Source organism: Apus apus, chromosome 8, assembly GCF_020740795.1.
Source record: "Apus apus isolate bApuApu2 chromosome 8, bApuApu2.pri.cur, whole genome shotgun sequence".
NCBI classification, from domain to species: Eukaryota; Metazoa; Chordata; class Aves; order Apodiformes; family Apodidae; genus Apus; species Apus apus.
The window spans coordinates 10,227,765-10,249,291 of NC_067289.1; the positions used below are offsets into that span (position 1 = coordinate 10,227,765).

General features: G+C 37.2%; 1 protein-coding gene across 10 annotated transcripts in view; it reads left to right on the forward strand.

The window, feature by feature from the left end:
• The window catches only part of AGFG1 (ArfGAP with FG repeats 1), a 36,034-nt gene extending 16,139 nt beyond the window's left edge, over positions 1 to 19,895 (forward strand). Inside the window, exons 3-15 of one of the 10 annotated variants that reach the window (XM_051626131.1) lie at positions 3,741 to 3,856; positions 4,377 to 4,539; positions 5,565 to 5,721; positions 11,288 to 11,404; positions 12,000 to 12,071; positions 12,959 to 13,168; positions 13,739 to 13,922; positions 14,604 to 14,683; positions 14,966 to 15,058; positions 16,559 to 16,606; positions 17,943 to 18,101; positions 18,717 to 18,808; positions 19,180 to 19,895. In XM_051626131.1, the coding sequence (XP_051482091.1) occupies positions 3,741 to 3,856; positions 4,377 to 4,539; positions 5,565 to 5,721; positions 11,288 to 11,404; positions 12,000 to 12,071; positions 12,959 to 13,168; positions 13,739 to 13,922; positions 14,604 to 14,683; positions 14,966 to 15,058; positions 16,559 to 16,606; positions 17,943 to 18,101; positions 18,717 to 18,808; positions 19,180 to 19,239 (1,551 nt within the window). In that variant the 3' untranslated portion in view covers positions 19,240 to 19,895. The remainder of the gene's footprint in view (positions 1 to 3,740; positions 3,857 to 4,376; positions 4,540 to 5,564; positions 5,722 to 11,287; positions 11,405 to 11,999; positions 12,072 to 12,958; positions 13,169 to 13,738; positions 13,923 to 14,603; positions 14,684 to 14,965; positions 15,059 to 16,558; positions 16,607 to 17,942; positions 18,102 to 18,716; positions 18,809 to 19,179) is intronic. The other 9 variants (XM_051626132.1, XM_051626133.1, XM_051626134.1 and 6 more) reach the window with 9 other exon arrangements.
• Positions 19,896 to 21,527: the final 1,632 nt, after the last annotated feature.

The following is a 21,527-nucleotide window of genomic DNA, read 5'->3' on the forward strand; positions in this document are numbered from 1 at the left end:
CTGTTTTTTCTACGTTTCCTCTAACCATGTTTTTGTTAAGATTAATGTTTTAGTATCTCAAGTGCTGTCAAATTCAGATAGTGGATTTAAAAGCTGTGATTAGTGGGACATAATCACAATACCAAAGATATAAATGCTGAGTGATCACCAGCATGTTGTATGGCATAGATTTCCTGAATCTTTATCTGAAGAGTAACTTTAAAGTAGCTTTGAAATTAAAAAATGTGATGGCTTGTTCAGTAAAAATATTCATAGTTATCACAGCAAACTTCTGTGTGTGTAAAATTCAATACTCTTGGTGACTTATTTTAGCACTATGGAAAGACAACTATTTCAAAAAACAATTGTCTCGCAATATAATTTCTGCCTCTGACAATATTTCCAAATTTTAATTTGCAATTTCGATTTCATCCTATGGTATTGCACAGCACATGACTGTTACCTTTTTTTTGTAAATAGCAGAAAATAATGTATTGTGGCTTGCTTGAAGCATAATCAATGCAGTATTGTGGGTCCCCATCAAGTCAGATGATAGTAACAGAAGTATAGCTAGAAAGAGCATACAGGTCACCAGCCAACAAGGAAAGACAATGGAGCCTTTATTGTGTTCTGAATGCTTGCTTGAAACAGCCACTGATGTTCAAAGCATTGTGTGGTACTTCATACAATCCTAGAGAAAACTGTGCCTTTTAATAGTTTCTTGTGTGATATTAAAGCTTTAACATTTGGCTTTCTAAAAGAATTGTCTGTATTTAAGACTTAGAACAGATTGTACTTTTTCTGAGAACTCTTTAGGTAAAAAAAATTATGTGAAATTTAATTTGCATCACTGATGTGGTGAAGTAAATGTTTTTCACCTATGTTTGTGTAGCTACTGCTGTCAAACTCTTGTTAAAATGAGAGCTTCTTGCTCAAGCACGTGGACTAAGCCTAGGTTCTTTTCCTTGGTGTTTTTGTGTTGCCCATGAGTAACACTGTCTGCTACCAGTATCAGAACCAATAAAGCATGCCTGGCAGGTTTAATTAAGTAATAGTGGCTTGGGGCATATTTCAGTTTTTACTGCTTTTGGAAGCCTGCTTTCTGACAGTTTGCAAAATTGCAGTGCAATGCAAGATTTGACACTGTTCAGAAGCGTGCATTATTTAAAACTGTGTTTGGACAGCACAGTCCTCCTTCAAGCCAGTTTGCATATTCACATAACTGTTATCTACTGTAGCTGCAGTGCTGATGAATGATCTAAAGTAACACAGGACCTTGTTTTGTCATCTTCCCTAGAAATCACCTGTCAGGAAGGTTTGAGTCCTATTTGAGAAGGAGTTGGTTTGTTTGGGGGGGGCTTGTGGTTTTGCTTTTTGGGTTTTTTGTTGTGTTGTGTTTTTTTTTCCCACTCCCTCTGAAAGCTTAGGCATTCCAGGGTGAAAATGAAGCAGAAAACTGGGAAGGAGAGGGGTGAAAAACTGGATTGTGGTTTGACTGTGCTATGAGGTTGATATCAGTACAGGTTTCAGTGGTCCTAGTGACAGGGTAAGTGTCATGGGCTGCTTTGATATGACTTGTTTGGGGTGGCAGGAGAAGGAGGAGTAATTTAATGGCCTGATATGTGTGGGTAAGAGGACCTCTCTTGCATTCACTAGCGTGTCTTAGGCTGGATGCAAACTGATCATCACAGTGCAGCCCTGAGTGTTATTCTGCTAGGTGCAGAATCGAGTAGTGGCTGTTTCTAACACTTGTCTTTCTGCTTGTCTTAAATTAGGCACCACTTTATTTTCTTCAGTGTTTGCTAATCTTCCTCCCAAAACTGAAGTTGAGCAGGTTGGGGGCAGGGTGGAATGGGACCATGTAGGTTTGGACACCACCAACTCCAGCTGCCAGGTACTCTGTGACTAGCTATAAAGGGGACTTCTCTTCCTCCTAGCGTTAATTGGTGTGGTTATACACACAAATCTAAGTTGAGAAATACTACTGCTGGCCAACACCAGACTATCCACTTCAGATGTTTAAAGCTTTCCCCTAACTATTCTGACTTTATAAATTTTGTCAGCAAAACATAGTGCTTGTGTGAAAGACTGCTACTGTTAAAACAGTGCTTCATGCTATTAGCTAATATTTTAGAATAGACTTCTGACTTTTTTATGAAGTTTATATCTTGTAAATTTTTATGAAGAAGTATTAAAGTATTTTCAGTTTCATTTCATCTACTATCCTACTGCAAATAATGAATTTAAATTTGCAGACTCAAATCGACTTATTGAACTTAACCTTTTTGCAGAGTACAGTTGCTAAATGAATGTTGAATAGCTGAGTTTATTTCAAATAGGAACTACTGATCTTATTTTTAGATGAGTATTTAGATCACTAATTTAGAGCTGTATTTTGATCATTAGGTCTGTTTTCTGTTGATGATGTTTGTCTGTATCCAGTAGGTGACAGTAAGGACTGTGGGAGTGTTGGGCATGCAAGCAGGCTATATAAAATCGAGACATCAAGGATGAAATACATACTTATGCTGTCTAATCTCTCTTGTCCTGAGCTGTCTTTGAAATTGCCTGTAAGATTCATCACATTTGATACTTAGCCCTCCCAAAGGTGCTAAGTAGCTACAGTTTTAAAGTTAGCTGTTCAGGCAAAGAATTAAGTAGAACCCCAATAAGTTAGTGCCTCTCTGGGGAAGATGAAGTAGTGGAAGTATCACAGCTTCTACCTTCATTTACCAACTTCCAGAGCAATAATTTTGTGCAGTTCTTGCTTGTTAGAGCATGTGCTTCCTCTGAAGGTCATGGGGGACAGTGTTGAAAACCTGACAGTATTGCAAGAATAGAGGGCAACATTTGTAGGAGGGTGTGCGTCATAAAAACAGCTTTTTTGACTTTGGTGGAAGAAACCTGTTTTAAAGCAGTAGAGGCTGTTTTAGAGGGTAGTTAATGTTTGGTATACTGTTAGTGTGCATACTCGGATTACTTGCAGTGTAGTCTTAAGTGCTTAAAGAAAACATAAACGGGACAACTCCTGTGTCTTGTTTAGTTTTGAGAACTCATTTTTTCTCTTGTTTTGGTCAGGAATTGAAGCTGAATGTACTGAGAATTTTGCAGTTGGTTCAACTTCCGCACACTCACAACTACAATTAGAAAATTAAAGCAGAGCAATAACGGTTTCCCCCTTCTCTCATACCCTCACTCTAATTAAATGTATATGATATCATAGAAACTGCATCATCATAAGAATGGCTTTTTAAAATAAAAAAACAAGTTCCTATACCCAAATAGTAATTGTAAGTATAAATACTAAGCCTTAAATCCTTTAAAAGCTACCATCTGGGGCTTGTGGCATATGGAATCTGTTGAAACAGTTTAAACCCTGAAGTACGGGTAAGGGAATGTGTAGAATTAGATGAAGGAGAAGACTGTTCAAGGTCAGGAGAAGACTCTTTTAAGATTAGAAGCAGAAATTGGGTCCTTTGCCCCTTCATGAGTACATACGACAAATATTTTGTAAAAGCAGTACTTTATAGTGATATCGGATGCAAGGATTTGCTTGCCCTGCTGTGACAGATGGTCTTTCAATTTGAAGTATTTAAACCAGTACATGGTGCACCAATCAGTTGTTAAAGCAGCTCAGTCTGAAAGAAAGTGTACAGCCACACACTTTTTAATGGTTGGATGTATTAACAATTGTAAACTTAAAAGCGGTTTTGAATTAACATTTTTCTCTGATTAATCTGTTGTCTTTTTTTTTTAATAAGGTGTGCAAACAGATTTGGCTAGGCCTGTTTGATGATAGATCATCAGCAATTCCAGACTTCAGGGATCCGCAGAAAGTAAAGGAATTTCTACAGGAAAAATATGAAAAGAAAAGATGGTAAGACAGCTTTACAATTGTAAAGATTGTCTCTTTGACAAGTGAAGATGGACTGTTATCCTCATGTTCTTTAGTGCGCTTTCCTTCTTGTGTGCTCTTTGGACTAGACTGCAAAGCTCTGAAGTGAAACAATTTCTGAACTTTTTTCAGACCAGGAAGCAGAGAAGATAGACAATTTAAAGAAGTTTCTCAATGTGTAGTTCATATTGATGGAACAGAAATGGCTTAAGGTGATGTCAACAATAGTGTAAATAAGGGTTTGACATGCTTTTATTAGGATGTGGAAGACGTGTGGTTTGTATTAATAAGTGCTATAAACTATTGATGACCTGGAATTGTAGTCTTAAAAAAAAGGTATATTTAAATAATGGGTATTTTGCAAACTACTGATAGAATTCGCTGCAGAGTCAGTGATTAGAATAGCAAATCTGAGACCTACCACCTCAGTTGAACCTGATGAAAGTTGAACAGAACTTTTCATGCTGAACTTGTAAAAAAACATTTCTCTTTTTGGATATAGGTATGTTCCCCCAGAGCAAGCAAAGGTGGTGGCATCAGTCCATGCATCCATATCGGGGTCTTCTGCTAGTAGTACAAGCAGCACACCTGAGGTGAAACCACTCAAATCTCTCTTGGGAGAAGCTGCACCCACACTGCACTTAAATAAGGGCACACCTAGCCAAGTGAGTAATGGCAGAACTGAAGGGCACAGAGCTGTTCAGCAGTACTTTTTGAGTGGCACAAGAATTCTTGCAATAGCAGCTGTTGCCTAATAATATGATTGCTGAAGACAACGTAATGTATTTTGCTGAAGTATTCAGATTTTTACAGATCAGGTTCTAAATTAAGCTTGTTTCTATTGACGATATTGATTTTTCTTTTAAATGGTTATTTTTAGTTAGCAGAAATTTCCAGTGTGATTAAGAAGTTTAAATATTATTGTCTTTTGCATAAATATCTCTAAAGTTTGAACCTAATGGGATGTATTTTTGAGTTTGTTTTTTTAATTTGAAAACAATAAACTGGCTGATACTATTAACCATGAGGTTAGTAATGTATATGTGGATGAAAAGCACACATGTTCATTATTGCTGCCTATTAGTAACTGTCTTTACCAAGTGGCTCTCAGGGAGGGTCTGTGTGCTGTTAGGTTAAGCCAAACAATGCCATGTTCTTACAGTCTGGAGGGAAGACAGTTATATTTAAAAACAAAACAAAACTGTTTTACCTTTAGGGTACAGACAACTCTTGAATGGACCTCTTAAGACAGAACCAGCAGAAATTTGCAGCTGGCAGCCTGGCTAGTAATTCTTTGAGTTTTCTTTCCCTATACTGAATTTCAAATACTTTCTCAAAATGGAGTGATTACAATTTTACAAGTTGGAAAATAGTTGAGTTTTATTACTTGTATTTATGCAGTATTTGAAACTTGAAATATATATTTTTCAACTTATATACTGCTGCTTTATTCTTCTAGGCCTTCTTATACTATGGGAATCTGCTGCAGAGTTCCTTTAAAAGCCACCATAGTAACACAGATAGGCTTCCTCATACTGTAGGAAGAGGGTCTGTGCTGTATACAACATATTAAACTTAAGGACTAAATGGCTTGTTAAAGAAGTATGCTTAGTGTATGTTTCTAGTATTTTGCAAAAGTCAGTTTGGTAAAATGGGGGATTTTTTTAGCTAATTGAAGCGTTGTGTGTAGTCTCCTGTTGTAGTTCGATCTCAAGGACAGCAGCAACAAGAAAAGAAACAATTTGACCTCCTCAGTGACCTTGGCTCAGATATCTTTGCTGCTGCTCCTCCTCAGTCAACTGCTACGGCAAATTTTGCTAATTTTGCACACTTCAACAGTCATACAGGTAAGTATTCTGAGCAGTGTATCTCTTTTGAATGTATGGAATATAGTTCTAATTTTTTATTACTCTAAACTTCTTCATGAAGTATATGTAATTTCTGTGCCTTGAATGTTATATTGCTCAAGATTTCCTTTAGATCTTCATAAAGAAAGGTTGAAGACAAAGGCTGATAATCCTGCTTCTTGAAGTGGGAGTTGCTAAAGCACTTTTCTATGATATGTATGATTAGACTGTTGCTGCCTACTACTAAACTTTGAGTTCTTTGAGGGAGAGTGAAGAGGATGAGTAACAGAATGTTGCTATTAGACCTTCAATTTTTGTTCTGAAAATTACTGGGAAGAGCATTCATGGAAAGAAAGCAGATATAGAGACTTTAGGGGAGTTCACATGCATTGAAAATAACTGCCAATTTGTTAAGAGAAAAACAAAGGCTTCTTCAGTTTAAAGAATGACCACCTCTTTTGTGTGTGTGTATTTGAAAACTGAATACTACCCATGTGGGTAGTGTTCTGCAGTTTCTGAAAGAATCAGTAAGCTTTGAGCATATGTCTTGACTGAAGATGGGGTTAGGCCTTGAATTCTTAAAGAATTACTTCAGTAAAATATATTGAGCCCTCAGGGTTTATTTTCAGCCAAAGATCTTGAGCCATAGAAGTCTGTCCTAAAGAAAAAGTTGATTCTGTGGTCACTGAAGTATGCTGTTGCTAACTTGCATTGTAATTGTGGGAAAGTACCTTTGCCTGCCTTGTCTGAATGGGCTTTTCATCTGGTTTTTCTGAGAGAAACAGTGATGCTGCTTAGCCAGCAAGAGTAAGAGATAATCTTCCAAATTGGTCCTGAAATTGCTAATAACAGAGAGGAAGCATGATGAAGGAGACTTAAAGCACACCCAAGGAACTAAGCAAAATATCAAGGATTTATCAAAGTTTCAAAAAATGGGGAAGTAATTGGCTGAATTCAGTAACACAGAATAAGAGTTGTTGTTGCAGTGTATTTTGTAAAATCCTTAACATAAGATTTCATGTGCATCATCTCACTGGAGGTATGTTTAACTGGGAGAACTTGTGCTGACTGGCTGATGTCGTACAGTGTTACTGAAGAGGCTGCAGATATTTCTTTCTCATAACTTATTCTTTCTAAACTTGTTGCTGAATTATTTTATATTTATATACATTTAATCACTCTTTGTGGGTTTTAGGAGATAAAACTGCATGAAAGCAGTATTTCCATACTGTGCTCCAAATCTTGGTAAAATTCCACTGCATCTCTGCAGGGTAATTTTTAAAAGGATGAAAAGCAGTATGAACACTCCAGAATAAATATGATCTTATGAAAGAACCTGTTAATTTGTTTGGAACATATAATTGCTGAAATTCAAAATTGAGAGGAATACTCACCTGCACTGGCTAGTTTTCTGATCCTGTAATTAACCACTGTGGTCATTCCCATAACTCCTTTCCGTAAGTTTTAGAACCCAAAACAGTTTCAGGTCTGGTAAATCAGTTTCTAAAAGACAAATCTAATCTTTTTTTCTTAGTTTTCTAATGTACAAGCCTGGCTCAGGACATAATTGTGTGGTGAAGGGGAAACATGCTGACCTTATGTTTACTGGCTGTATTTAATTTACAAAGTTTCATAACATGCAAAATGAGATTTTAAAGATGATGCTAGATAACTGTTCCCCGTCGGTAGTTTACAGCTTGGTAATAATGACAAAAAAAGAAATTTTTTTAGCGTGTAGTCTTCCTATAGGAATAGAAGACCTGCACAAAAAATCCTAGAAATATGTAGTGACACAGTGCAACTCAATCATGGGTAACAAGGAAGAAGAGGCTTTACTCAGAAGAAATACCATAGTGCAACATAGTTATTGTCTTATAGAGATTTATTTTCCATTTTGTAATTGAATATATGTGGACTGTATTTTAGCTGGTGGTTTTTGTTTTTCTGCAGTGTTTCATACCTTAATTCCACACTAGGCAGTGCAATCCTCACAGAAGAAACTATGCAAAGATTGTAGGGCCAGCTTGCATTGCTGTGATTGTTACTGTCAAACTTGGGGGAAGTTTTAGCAAGCTAGATTTTGTACTGCCTCACTGATCTGCAGTCACAACAGCAGCTGTAAATCTGTGCCAATCTGCAATCCACTGCAGTTCCTTTATTTAGGATTGTTCTTGGGTTTCTGCTTGGAGAACTGAATTTTGGAATTGCCAGTCTGTCCTTAAAAACATGATCCAAGTATCGTTCAGGTACAGGAAAGTACAAGTCTTACCTGGTCTTCACCTTTGTGCCACTTTTATATGGATTTAAACTTAACCACATAAAATGAAGCAAGATTAATATCTGAATACTCTAAGAAGAATCTTTACTGTTTCAGCATGGGCCCAGTTGCAAATTGTGTTTTCTGTGTCAGCTGATACAATAAAGTTTTTAAAGTGGCCTGTAAAATAATACATTCCAGTTTTTTAATCTAGACCTGAAAGAGATGTAATTTAAGATTCTTCACATAGCATTCTGTTTGAGAAGTTACAATGAAAAATTTTGTCACAGTAATACTGGTGACATTTATGTACCTAATCCTATTTGGTCAGCTAAGCATCAGTCTCTTTAAGTAGGGTCCTATCCAATTGATGCACTAGGATGAAAGAAAGCATCGCTTGCATTTTAAAGCAAGGTGCAATTGAGTTCTTAATCCATACCTCTTAAAAAGCTCCTAGTTTAAAACAAAAACAAAAACCCAAACTATCTGTGAAACTTGGAGCTGAAGTTTGTATAATGCTGTTTGAACTCTACAACTGCCTGAAAGGAGGTGGTAGTGAGGTGGGTGTTGGAATCTTCTTCCAAATAACCAATGATAGAACAAGAAGAAATGGCCTCAAGTTGTGCCAGGGGAGGTTTAGATTGGATATTATGAAAAAAAAGTATTTGCTGAAAGAGTGGTCAAGCATTGGAACAGGCTGCCCAGGGAAGTGGTGGAGTTGGAATCCCTGGAGGTGTTAAAAAAGCATGTAGATGTGGCACTTTGTGACACGGTTTAGTTGGTATGGTGGTGTTAGGTTGATGGTTGGACTTGATGATCTTAGAGGTCTTTTCCAACCTTGATGATTCTGGGATTCTGTTCTATGAACCAATATGGATGGTATAATAGTATAAACTATATTTCCTTTGCTTGCATCAGGTTTTCCTCCTTGCACACTTTAAAGGTGAAAATTTTAGGACAGAACTTTTGCAAGACCTTGCTTTCTAATTTATTTACTTATTAATTTTTTTCTTCTTGACTCTCATACTATGGTGGGTTGATCTTGGGTGCCACAGGGTGCCCACCAAGCTACCCTCTCACTCCCCCTCATCATCAGGATGGAGAAAAATGTGATTAAAAAGCTTGTGAGCCAAGATAAAGACAGGGATGTAACTTACTAGTTACAGTTGTGGGCAAACCAGACTTGACTTGGGGGAGGTTAATCTAATTTATTGTCCATTTATAATAGAGTAAGATAGTGAAAAATTAAAGTAAAACTACCTACACCCCTTCTTTCCAGGCTCAGTTTTGCTTCTTTCTCTTCTATCACCTCTCCCTGAGAGGAATGGGGAATGAGGTTTTCAGTTTGTAACACTTCAGCTCTGCCGTTTCTTCCTCCTCATGCTGTTCCCCTGCTCCATTTTGGGGTCCCTTCCCTGCAGATACAGGGGATATGGTTCTTTGAACTTCAACATGGGTCCTTCCCATGGACTGCAGTTCTTCAAGAACTGCTCCAGCATGGGGGACTGCTCCAGTGTGGGTCCCCGACAATGTCACAGCTCCTGCCAGAAAACCTTCTCCTGTGTGGGCTCCTCTCCATTAACCACAGCTCCTGCTAGGAGCCTGCTCCAGCATAGGCTTTCCACAGGCTCCAGCTTCCTCCAGGGCATCTCTGCCTGCTCTGGTGTGAGGTCCTCCACAGGCTGCGGTGTGGTTGTCTTTTCTATCATGGTTCTACATGGATTCCGGGGGGACAGTGTTCTTCATCACGGTCCTTTCTGTGGGCTGTGGGGGAGACTCTGCTGGAGTGCCTTGATCACTTCCTCTCCTTCCCTCCCTCTTCACTGCCCTCGGTGTCTGCAGGGTTGTTTCTCTCACATTTTTCTCACTCCTCTCTCTCTCAGCTGGTTTTCACAGGAGTGCCACCAGCATTGCTGATGGGCTCAGCTTTGGGCAGTGGCAGGTCTGTTTTGGAGCCAGCTGAAACTGGCTGTCAGTAATGGGGGCAGCTTCTGATCTCTTCTCATAGAGATCCCTGGAGCCTCTGCTACCAAAACTATGTAAACCCAATATGCATGCACTCTTCTAATAAAAATTGGTATTGAGTCAAGCCTCACCCTCTCTCCCAGTATCCCCTGTGGAGGGAAATACTTACACCTTTGTATTAGCATTGTGTAATAGTTGTTTGTATAAAAAATTCCTTTTTGTTTATAAATCCATAGTACAGATGCTCTTTTAATAGAAATTAAGTGAAAAAATGCAACTTCTTATTAGCATTATCTGGCTATTAAGTAACAGTACTTTTAAAAATCAGCATAATTTTTATACCTAATTGCAAAATTCCTCCCGAATAAAGAAATCCTAACCCAAAAAATATAATGTATTGCCATCTGTTATTCTAGAAGGTGTTTCATGGGCTTTCTTTAGATAGTAGCTCAAGTTACCTATATATAGGGGTTTGATTTGTATTTGATTAAAGCCAGTTTTTTCCCTTACTCCATAAGTGTTTAAGATTTTCTGTGGAGTTTATCAGTTAGGTGCACAATTCCTGTTGAATCTATAGATGCTTGAATGTCCACCTGTTTGAAATTAGATGGGTGTTAACTTTTATTTTCTCCTGTAGTATGGCACGAAAGGAAGGCGAAAACTGAAATTCTATTTGAAATTTCCTTGGATTTTATTTTGTGGATACTCTCTAGGAATGCTATCTTCTTGACATTGGTATTGATTTTCCATATTTCTCTACTCTGATTTAGTTTTTTAGAACTGAATTTTCCCATGAAATTCATATAAAAGCCTAGCCAAAACTACTCAAGTGGTGCCAAATTAAATTCACCCAAGGAAGAAGCACTTTGTATACAAGGGTGTTAGAATAATACCTTCTAATTTATATTCCCAAAGAAATGTACAGTTATTCTACAAATTCTGATTTTGGAAACTAGCAGCTAGAATGATACCTGGTTTGGGTTCTACAGGTATGCATCTGGTATTCTGTACTTCTTGGCTGATTTTCCCTGACCCGCCACCACTGCAGACACTCTAGGATTAAGCCGAACTGGGCTTCATCAGGTCATGCAGTAGTGAGTAGGAGCATGTGTGAAAAGGAGAGAAGTAGTCTTAACTGGTAGGGCTCTGTGAAGGTGATTTGTGAAAGCTTGTTCCAAGGTAATTTCAGTTGTAGCATATAATGTATAATTTTTTTCATATAAAAAGAATTAAGGTAGGACATAACCCTTGGAGGCTGTCATGACCATGAATTCAGTTAATACATCTGTTTTTGTGTTTATTTCCCATACCCATTAACATGTTTTGTTCCTTTGCAATTTACAGCGCAGAACTCTGCAAATGCAGGTTTTGCAAACTTTGATGCATTTGGACAGTCTAGTGGCTCGAGTAATTTTGGAGGTTTCCCCACAGCGAGACAGTCATTTCAGCCCCAAAATACAGGTAGAACTCCCAGCACTTTTGATTAATACTTAATTGAAATAATCCTTGCCTTTATGTTGGAAGGAACTTGAGTTTATTTCTTGCATCTGCCTGCTTTAATGCAACCAAGCCATCTGAAGCTCTGGGGAAACTCAAAATGAATTCCTTGTTTGGTGTTTATTTTCTTTTTTTTTTTTTTTTTTCCCTAATGCTACTCAGAAGTCTGATTTATGGCACTATTTGTTTGTTAGCTCTACACCTGAAATAACCATGAAAAAGAGTAAATCATTCTGCTTTTGATAAATCTTGATTATTGTAAAAGATGTTGCAGTAAGCACAAAAGCACATCACAGTACCAAAAAAGTGTCTGTGCATATGAATTGACTTCATGTGTAGAGTCTATTGCTAAGATTTATTTTGCTTTCTTTTAATTTGATCATGCTTTAGAACTTCTGCTTGAGCTTACACTTACTGTTTGTCTAGATCTTTGGCTGACTGACTTTCTTTTCCTTTTTTTTTTTTCTTTTGAGTGTGGTGTCGTTTTAAACTTTTTTTCAAATTTTCTTTCTCCCTTCTTATGTTAACTTTAACCCACACACAATTTCTGGCTGTCCAGCGTTCAGAACGCTTTCATCTAGCTGCAGTTTTGGTGAATTTACTTCAGCTTTTCCTCTCCAGGCTGTACACAGTAAGTTCCACACAGTGGAGAACTCAGCTTGCTTCATTTTATGCCATTGTAGTATAGCACTTTCATTCCTACTGTTCCATATGTTTTAACTAATTGATTGTGCCAGTAGAAAGTTGTGTGTTCTGTAGTGTAAGTGGAATCCTCAACCAACTGTAATAAAATGTGACATATTTAATGAAACAGCTCATTTTAGTTTAAGTACATGACCTGCCTAGATTAAATTGTCTGGACACTGAAGAGATGAAAGCTCATGGTTTCATATTTGAACTGAAATTCAGTTGTGTGGACCTAAGTCAGATTTTCAAAATTGATTTATGTATCTCTATCAGTGGAGACTTGGTATGAGAAGAACTGTGTTGTGTCTTCCCTCTCACCACTTTCCTGATTGGATGTAGTCTAGAAATACAAAACAGAGAACCAAACTGTGGCATGAAATCATACTTACTTTGCAACTTTGGACTGTGTTTTGCTTAGAACAGTGACTGACATCTGAAAGGGTTAAACATCATCCCATTAAGTCAATGCACATAGCTGTTCTTCATTAGAAAATGAAGCTTCTGTGTTTTGAATATTAAAGATTCAGACAAATACTTATTTTCCTAGCAAAATATTATTGTTGAAATTACTTTAACAGCTAGTCAATGGCATATAGTTTTTCAAGATTAAATTAGGACTGATTTAAGCTGTTGAAGTTTGGGGTTTCTTTGGTCCATGATCTGCAAACTGAAAAATACAAAAAAATTCCACATCTTAAACATGTGGGACGGGGCAGGGGAACATATTGCCTCACATAAGCAAAGAGGTGGGATTATTGTGCCGTCAGTTGCAGCTGGAGAGACTTTCTCTAGCTTTGGAGGGTTGATCATGTTTAACTTAATTTGTTGCAGGTGGAAGTGCTGGATCAGTGAATGCTAACTTTGCTCACTTTGATAACTTCCCTAAATCCTCCAGTGCTGATTTTGGAGCCTTCAATGCTTCTCAGAGCAACCCAACAGCACCCGCAGCCAGTAAAGCTGCAGTGAATAAACCGAATCTCCAGTCTGCTGACAAATATGCAGCTCTTGCTAATTTAGATAATATCTTCAGTGCAGGGCAAGGTATTAAACTTTATTCTTTGATGTGCTTATTCTACACATGTATACTTCCACAGGGATGTCTGTGCTTGTCAAAATAGTAACTATTTCAAAATGTCCTTTAAGTTACCAGTAGAATTTAGTGTCAGTGTACCCTTAATGTGCAAAATGTTAAGTTTTAAGTCTAACATCACTCCAAAAGGATGTTGTCAGAAAACTGCTTTTTGGAAGCTACTTTCTGTTGAGATGAATCAGCAATCTAATTTGCTTTGTAATGTGGAGATTTGTTCTGAAATGGATTATTTGAGGGTATGTGTTTCATTAAATTTCCTAGTTGAAGGTACCATATTACTGAGTCGCTGTTTTCTGGGAAACCAGTGGCTCTTTGGAGCTGCAGAATATCTGTAGAAGCAGGACACTTTACTAATACCTAATGATTACCAAACTTTTTTTTTTACTGTGTGCCCTGGTGCATGTGTAATTTTTAAGTCTGAAACTTGATCTGCCCATGAACTTTTCTTCTAGTTATCAATGTTGTCAGGGCAGAAAGTGAAACCATCTTCATCCCTTTTAATCTGGTTTCTTTCTTTCTAGGTGGTAGTGAGCAAGGAAGTGGCTTCAGTACGGTAGTGTCAGCATCAGCAGGTCCTGTGCTGTCAGCCCCAAATCAGTCAAGTGCATCTTCAGACAAATACGCCGCTCTTGCAGAACTAGACAGTGTGTTCAGCTCCACAGCAACCTCCAGCAACGCATACACTTCCACCAGTAACGTCAGCAGGTACTTTGCTAGAAGTAGCTGTCTTTCTACTTTCACTTCAGCAGTATGCAGAGAAGTTCAGGGTTGTTTCTCCAATGTGGTTTGATTTCTTAACTAAATGAGGAAATGTTAAATGAGTTTAGAGGGACTACTGAAGCCACATCCTTTAAGTAATAGCAGTATTGATAGGATATTACAAGATAAAATTATCTCTGCACCTTTGTAGTCATTACATGCTAAACCTTTTAGATGGTAATGCTTTCCTGTACAGAATATTTGCATGCATACTGAAAATCACAGCATCATCCCTGGCAAAAAAAAAATAATTCAGATATTTATAATGTAAATGTTGCCAGCCACTTATTTTTTTTAGACCATTAAGGTAAATATCAGATGCCTTTTATTGCTCTGCTTGGTACTGCAAGTGCCCCCAAAGCTTCTGCTTTGCAGCCTTTATGCTGAGGGCCTCGTTCAGGATTCTTTCTCGTGCTGTTGGTGAAGCTGACTTTTCATTGCTCAGCCCTAGTTATAGCCTCTGCCCCTGGCATCAGGGACTCGGTTCCTGGCATCAGTGAATTATACTGCAGTTTGCAAACTACATGTAAACATTCTTTTTCTGTTCTTTTACATGCCAACAATAATTGTAATTGTATTGAATTGTTAAGCAGTTCTGACTGCACTGAATATATGAATTATTTTCAGCAATGCTTTTGGAACAGTACCCGTGGCTGCTACTGCACAGACACAGCCTGCATCGTCGAGTGTGCCTGCTCCATTTGGAGGTATATATGTGTTACTAACACCTTTTGTGGACTGTAAGCAAGCATCATGCTAATTTCTAGTTGATAGTGCTATACTTTGATTCTAGTGATAGTGAAGTTACTAAAGGATGCCAAAAAAGTACTCTTGCGAAGCATTGCAAATTAAGCTTTTTATTATAAATTCCTAATTTTCATGTAATTTTAAAAATTCATACATCTCTATAAAAGCTGTCTAAACTTAATGGGAGTCAGTTTGGCTATTTTTAAAACACTTTATTAAGTAAAATGTTTTTAATCTTTCAGCAACACCTTCCACAAATCCATTTGTAGCTGCTCCTGTTGCCCCAGTGGCACCTTCAACAAATCCATTCCAGACCAATAGCCGAGGAGCAACAGGTTAGGAAAAAACCACTGTGTTTGTGAAACTTTCTTTCAAGACTTGCATTAATTGTTTTTTTCATAGCTGTGTAATTTGTTCCTTAAAGACTTTTCCGTATTATTTCTCTCTAGTCTATTTGATGTGTTATGTCTATGTTCAATGTAGGGTACAATACTGACGAACAGGCTGCAGATATCAACTTCAACTATTTGGTTATTATTGGGGTGAGAATGTTGTTTTTTTGTTGCTGTCCCAATCCTAGGATTTCAAATGGTGGTCATGCAAAATGTCAAAATTATCTGTTTAAGGTATTCTAATATTGTCTGAGCTATTTCTAATTTGTGTATTACCAATTGGGTACCTTCCAAGACCTTGGCTTTGAAGCATGCTTCATAGCAGGTTGCCCTGAAATTCAGGTATCTTGAAAGCCCTGCTGCTAAGCTGGTAGGGACTTACTTCTATTAGTTTCTTTATTTCAAATAAAGTCCTGAAAGCCCTCGCATCCAAAGATTTGGGGCTAGAAGCAGGAAAGACAAGGCTTTTGGTCTGCTAGCTCCTCACCAGTCCACTTAGTCATTACATTGGTGGTGTGCATTATTTTTCTCTTTTCTAACAAAGCATATGTTAAAATATAACTTATACTCCTTAATTACAGTAATTTTCTGGGGCAGGATTCTATAGAATCATTATTCCATGGACAAAAACCTAATCGCTTTTTTAAAAAGTAAGCTTGTACTTAAATGCTGATCTTGGATTTTAATTGCTGATAGATTATGCTAATTTTCTTCTCCAAAGTCAGTGCTAAACTTTGTCACTTTCATCTGTTAACTGGACTTCTACAGATCTAAATCTGCTGTTGTATGCACTTTATCATTGAGTTGTGCTTTGCTCAAAGTTTTAGGTAGGCTGAATTAAAATCATCAGGCTGAGTCAAAAATGAATTGATAAATTTATGTGCTCTGCTAAAATGATTTGTTTTCAGTCCCTTTTGAGGTATTATGCAGTTAAACTTGTTTTATTTAATGCCCCGAATACTTTTTTCCTTCTTATAATCTCATTCCTAAGTGTGCTGTTCTGGATCATCATTAAGAACTTGTAGCCTCTTTAGATAAATTTGACTATGGCAGCTTTGTCCTTCCACCTTCTAAACAGCTCTCTGTGGCTTGCAAAGGTTCAACCCTTTGGCAGCTATCCTTACATACTAGGTGACAGAGATCATGAGTATAAATGAAGATAATATTCTACCCCTTTCAGTGTAAGGTGTAAACTTGTAGCTTGTCCTTTTCTGCTGACCTCTCTTTCTGCATGAACTTTGTTGTTTGTTACATGGGAGAACTGTTTTATAGCATTTATTTCTAATGGTTTTCTTAGCTTAATCTATTGCTGGTCATGCTAAGGATTAATTCTTTGGTGCATATACATGTTTATATTTATATATATATCTAAAAATAAGAAATTACTGTTCAAGAATGTGTAAATGACTTGACATTGTCTGGTCTCTTTGTGGCTTCCATAAGGCCTCTCGGGAGCAATGCACTCTCACATATTTCCTCAGGCTCATTTTGGTAGGTGGCCACATTTGATATCAAGTTTCTTGTGGCTAATTGTTCTTGCTTGTAAGAGCTTATTGATAGCTATCTGGTTCTCTGCACGTAGAATTTCAAAAGACTTCCGTTTTTAAAAATGGAGTGGGTGTGGATATTTGGCAACTGGGCGAAGGGAAAGAAGAGCATACATAGCCAACCTATTGAGCAACTGAAACAAAACCATTATTGATATCCTAACCATGCTAACAAGTTGAGTCACTCTTGAAGTTTCTACCAACAGTAGCTTGATGCCTTTTGGGATATCCCAAGTCACTGATCATTTTGTTTGCTGTTTCAGTAAGTTGTCCTGTTGAATAGCTTCTCTAACTGTTAACATAAGAATAGCATTGTTGCATTAGTTTTCCCATACTTTGTCAACAGTTTGTGTGTATAATGTCTTACCCTTGAATACTTCAGGGTAAATTTTTCAACTGATAATTAAGCTATATTTATTAAGTATGTATTAAAAAAAATACATAGCTTGCATAAAATCTAACTTGTAACTTTGCAAAAGAAAGGTCCTGTCTTAGTGTTTAACTAGAATAAAATGCCTAGTGTCTGTACAAAAAATTCTATATGTTTCTTTCAGTAATAACTCCCAAAAGACTGAATAATGGTTTTGTTACTCTGTTTTTGCACTTAATGTGCTCCTGTTTATTTGCTGAAGGCATATGGAATTGCATATGAGCTGTGTGTTCTTTACTTGAAATGTTCAGCAGAGAATCAGATGAAAAGTTTTGGGGTTTTTTGTTGTAAGTCAAACCTCAAGGGCAAGAGCGTTTGCAATATGAACTTTGTGTGCAAATAATGTGCATGGTGAGAATTTCCTTTAAAGTGACATTAAGGATGGGATGAAGCAAAAGGGGATGCATGTATCCCTTATGATTTTTTGTTTTACTTGTAACTTCCTGTAATGCAGCTTGAACTAGGAAGATCCTTTCCTGCTTTTCTCAGAATGAGAAAAACAGAGGAGCTTTTGCTGCCTGAAGGTGCTTGCTTCTGATATGCACAGGAGAACTCTGAAGGAAATATATGATAACATAAGAAAATCATTTCCTTTTCAGAAAGTATATCCGAATGTGCTGGAACTAGTAAATTTTAAATTATCCCATTAAGTTTTAAAGGGCAAAAAGTTTTGCGCTTAGCTGGTGGTGATCCAAGCTAACAGATCAGTTCGTGGCTGTAAAAATTGAACCTAACTTCTGTATGGTCACTGAGGCAATAGGAGATTTTTCTTAACATGACTTTGTCGTAGTTTGTCTCATGAAAAAAATGATTTCTTAGAAATAATTGAACTGGTTTTTTTGCCTACCAGCAGCAACATTTGGTACTGCATCAATGAGCATGCCTGCAGGATTTGGAACGCCTGCCTCCTACAGTCTTCCTACTAGTTATAGCGGCAACTTCCAGCAGCCTACGTTCCCAACCCAGGCAGCTTTCCCTCAACAGACTGCTTTTGCTCAGCAGCCAAATGGTAGGTCTATACGTCTTAGGTGTTCTTGTTTAAATCAGACGTGTAGAGAAAATGATCTGCCTGTAAGTTAGCAATAATGGACTTGTATTCATTTCTATATGGAATTGATAATATTGATGAGGGGTTCCCACACTCTGTTTTGTCTCTGTAGTTGAACTTTTGTCATTTGGCTGTGTGCAGTGACACAGCTGAAATTTGACCATAATCTGATACTAAAAGGCTTTATAGGCTCAAAAGGTTTATATGCAAGAAGGATTGTTTTGTCGTCATTTTTGGAGTGTCTGCAACAGATTATAACACTTTTTCTAACTTCATAGAACCACAGGCAAAATAAAATTGGAAAGTACTTTCTCCCTAATTTAAATTATAAAATAGCATTGAAAAAAGTGCATATGTAGAAATTGGAAATTGATTTGTTCCAAACAGTTGGAAAAAAACCTCAAAAATGCCCAGCCATGTTGTTGGTTTTTTTACGTTTAAATATGATCAGGAATTTAAGATCAGCCCTCCTGATTGTGCAGTGCAGGCTTCCAATTATTTGTGTGTGGGAGCTGCTGCAAAGAGCTCTCTGAAGATTGGTTACTGCTATTAATATTTTTCACTTATCTTTCCAAGGAGCAGGGTTTGCTGCATTTGGACAGGCAAAGCCTGTAGTAACTCCTTTTGGACAAGTTGCAGCTGTTGGAGTATCTAGTAACCCTTTTATGGTAAGTGAGTTGTTGCATGATATTAATACCTTCCGTTCATCCGAAGAGGCATAATCTGTGACACTTTATTTAGAGACACACAAAGATACTTGTTTTGCTTCAGAAGGGGAGGCAGCATGTGAATCTTTTAAATGCAATTCAGTATTATGATGTCATGGCATTTGTAAGGCTGTTCAAATCAAAACAGAGGTATTTGTGTACCATGCTCTTACAGTAGTGTAACTTCAGAGAATCACCAAAAAAAGACTAACATAAACCAGAAACATTTCCTAATAGGTTATTTTCTTGTTTTGTGTATTCTGCATTTATGATTTGCAATATAGAGAAAAAAATCTTAAAGATTGTCTTATTTTTCTTTCATTTTCCCCCAGGCTGGTGCACCAACAGGACAATTTCCAACAGGAAGCTCATCAACCAATCCTTTCTTATAGCCTTATAGACACTTTACCCAAAAGAACTCTTATGTGGTCACATAACATCTCTGCGCCTCTTGCACTGTTGTCTTGTTTCACTGATATTAGCTTTAAACACAAAAGAAGTCTTTAAGGAGTAAAAATAAAAGCCTGCATTGTGTACCTTTCAAAATTAAAAAAAAACCAACAAACAACAACAAACCAAAACACAAACCCCAAGAAAATCAACCCCCCATGAGGTAATAACGTGCAAAACAGAGGGCTGTGGTAACATCCTTGAACCTGTGAACTGGCAGGTAAAAAGTAGCGGTATCATGTATATTAAAATTGGCTAATAAGTTATTGCAGATACCACATTCATTATGCTGCAGTACTGTACATATTTTTCTTAGAAAATAGCTATTTGTGCATATCAGTATTTGTAACTTTAACACATCGTTATGTGAAAAATGTTACTGGGAAATAGATCAGCCACTTTAAGGTGCTGTTGTATCTCTTGGAATGAATGAGCTACATCATTTTAACCATTGGTATTGGAAGTCATGAAGTTAAATTGAAGGTTTGTTCATTTCTCAAACTGTTTTCCTTTCCTAAGAGCTCTTCTATTTATACATGCCTAAATCTCTAATGTTAGAGGGATACCTGTCTGCATAATAAAGCTGATCATGTTTTGCTACAGTTTGCAGGTGAAAAAAAAAATAAATATTAGAAAAAAAAAATGTGTAGCATTATTTCTGTGCAGTAACATTTTATTGGGTTAAAATATTGTGAATCTTTATACATGAATGAGTTATCAAAAGCAATATGCTTAAAGGTGAGTTAAACTTAGAATTTTCACATGCCTCACTTGGAGATGTATGTTTCTCTGTGTCCTTGTGATTAAGCTTGCTGTTCTAGCTCAAGTGAAGTGACCTCTCAAACAGGAAAATGTTAAGTGAATGTGGATTGTTTTGACAGAATAGCTGTCTTGAAGGACACTGGAAGCACTGAGGAGAGTAGTTACTCCAGAAATGGTTAGCTGCAAAAGACATGCAATTATGGGTAGCTAATGACAGTCTCTGAACAAGACTTAGTTGTGATCAGAAGAGAGTATGTGTAACAGCAACCCAAAGTACCACAGATATAATAGTATTCTTATATATACATATATATATATATTAGTAAAACCTCTTGTGCAATATCAAGCAATTATTTGTTTTAATTTACTGGAATGTTTCCAGTCATACTAGAATGCAATTTGTAGAGGGGAAAGGGTGTCCAGCTTGTCTAATAAGAAGGTTCAAGAAAACTGCATCAAAGCAGTTGATGATGGTGTTTTAAACACAGGCATAACATGGCTTAAGTTCAAGTGTTAATACTGGAGCTAAGCAAATAATGCAAATATATTATAATGCATAAACTGTAAACTTAACCTGTTTCTGACCAACTGGAGAATAAAATTTTTTACAGCTTTCAAGATAACTGGAACAAATAAGTAGGATTCTGTTGAATGATTTTTGGAAAAAAAAGAAAAAAAATGTGCTGAGCCCATTTGAGACAAATGTGAAAATTCTTGAAGGTAAGACATTTCGATCTTAATTCATTTCTAGATGAGCTGAAAAACTTGACCACTGCTTGTAAAAACATTCTTACATCAGTGCTTTTGACTTCCTTTGCCTGCCTATGGGCAGATCCCAAAGCAGGGGACAGGCAGCTTATCCAACAAACTGCTTATAGTGTTGTACATTTCTCACTTAAATGTCTAGATTTGTCCTGTTGCTGTATTTAAATTTAAAACAGACTTTTGAAGCCCATTGTTTCCTTCTGATGAGGACTGCTGGCTAGAGTATGGTGTGTGGCTTAATGCCCAAGACCCTCTAGGAAATTACTGAACAAAAGCCCAGCAATTGAGGGGTTCCTGGATGTTAGTGATGCCCTTGCTTGCAACAGCTTTTTAGCATAGTATAAATAGCTGTAGTTCTTCCCTGATGGTGACCTTACCTGTCTTAGGACAGTAACACATAAATGCAGTAGAGTCTGGGGAACTGCAAGGGTTCATAAGGATTTGTGGAATGCTTAGAGATGCTTATTGCAGGGAACTGGACCACATAACCATCAAGAAGATGAGAAACAGCGTTGTGGAAGAGAAACAATCCTGTGCTCCCTTCACCTAAACTGATGTAAATTAAGCTTTGGCAAGGGCTAATGAGATTGGCATCTATTGGAATTGTGCAGTAATAAGATTCATTTGGATCAGCAAAGAGATGCTGAAATTGATTTAAGTATACAAGGCATGTAGTTTTAGACCATTAAACCACATGTTTAGC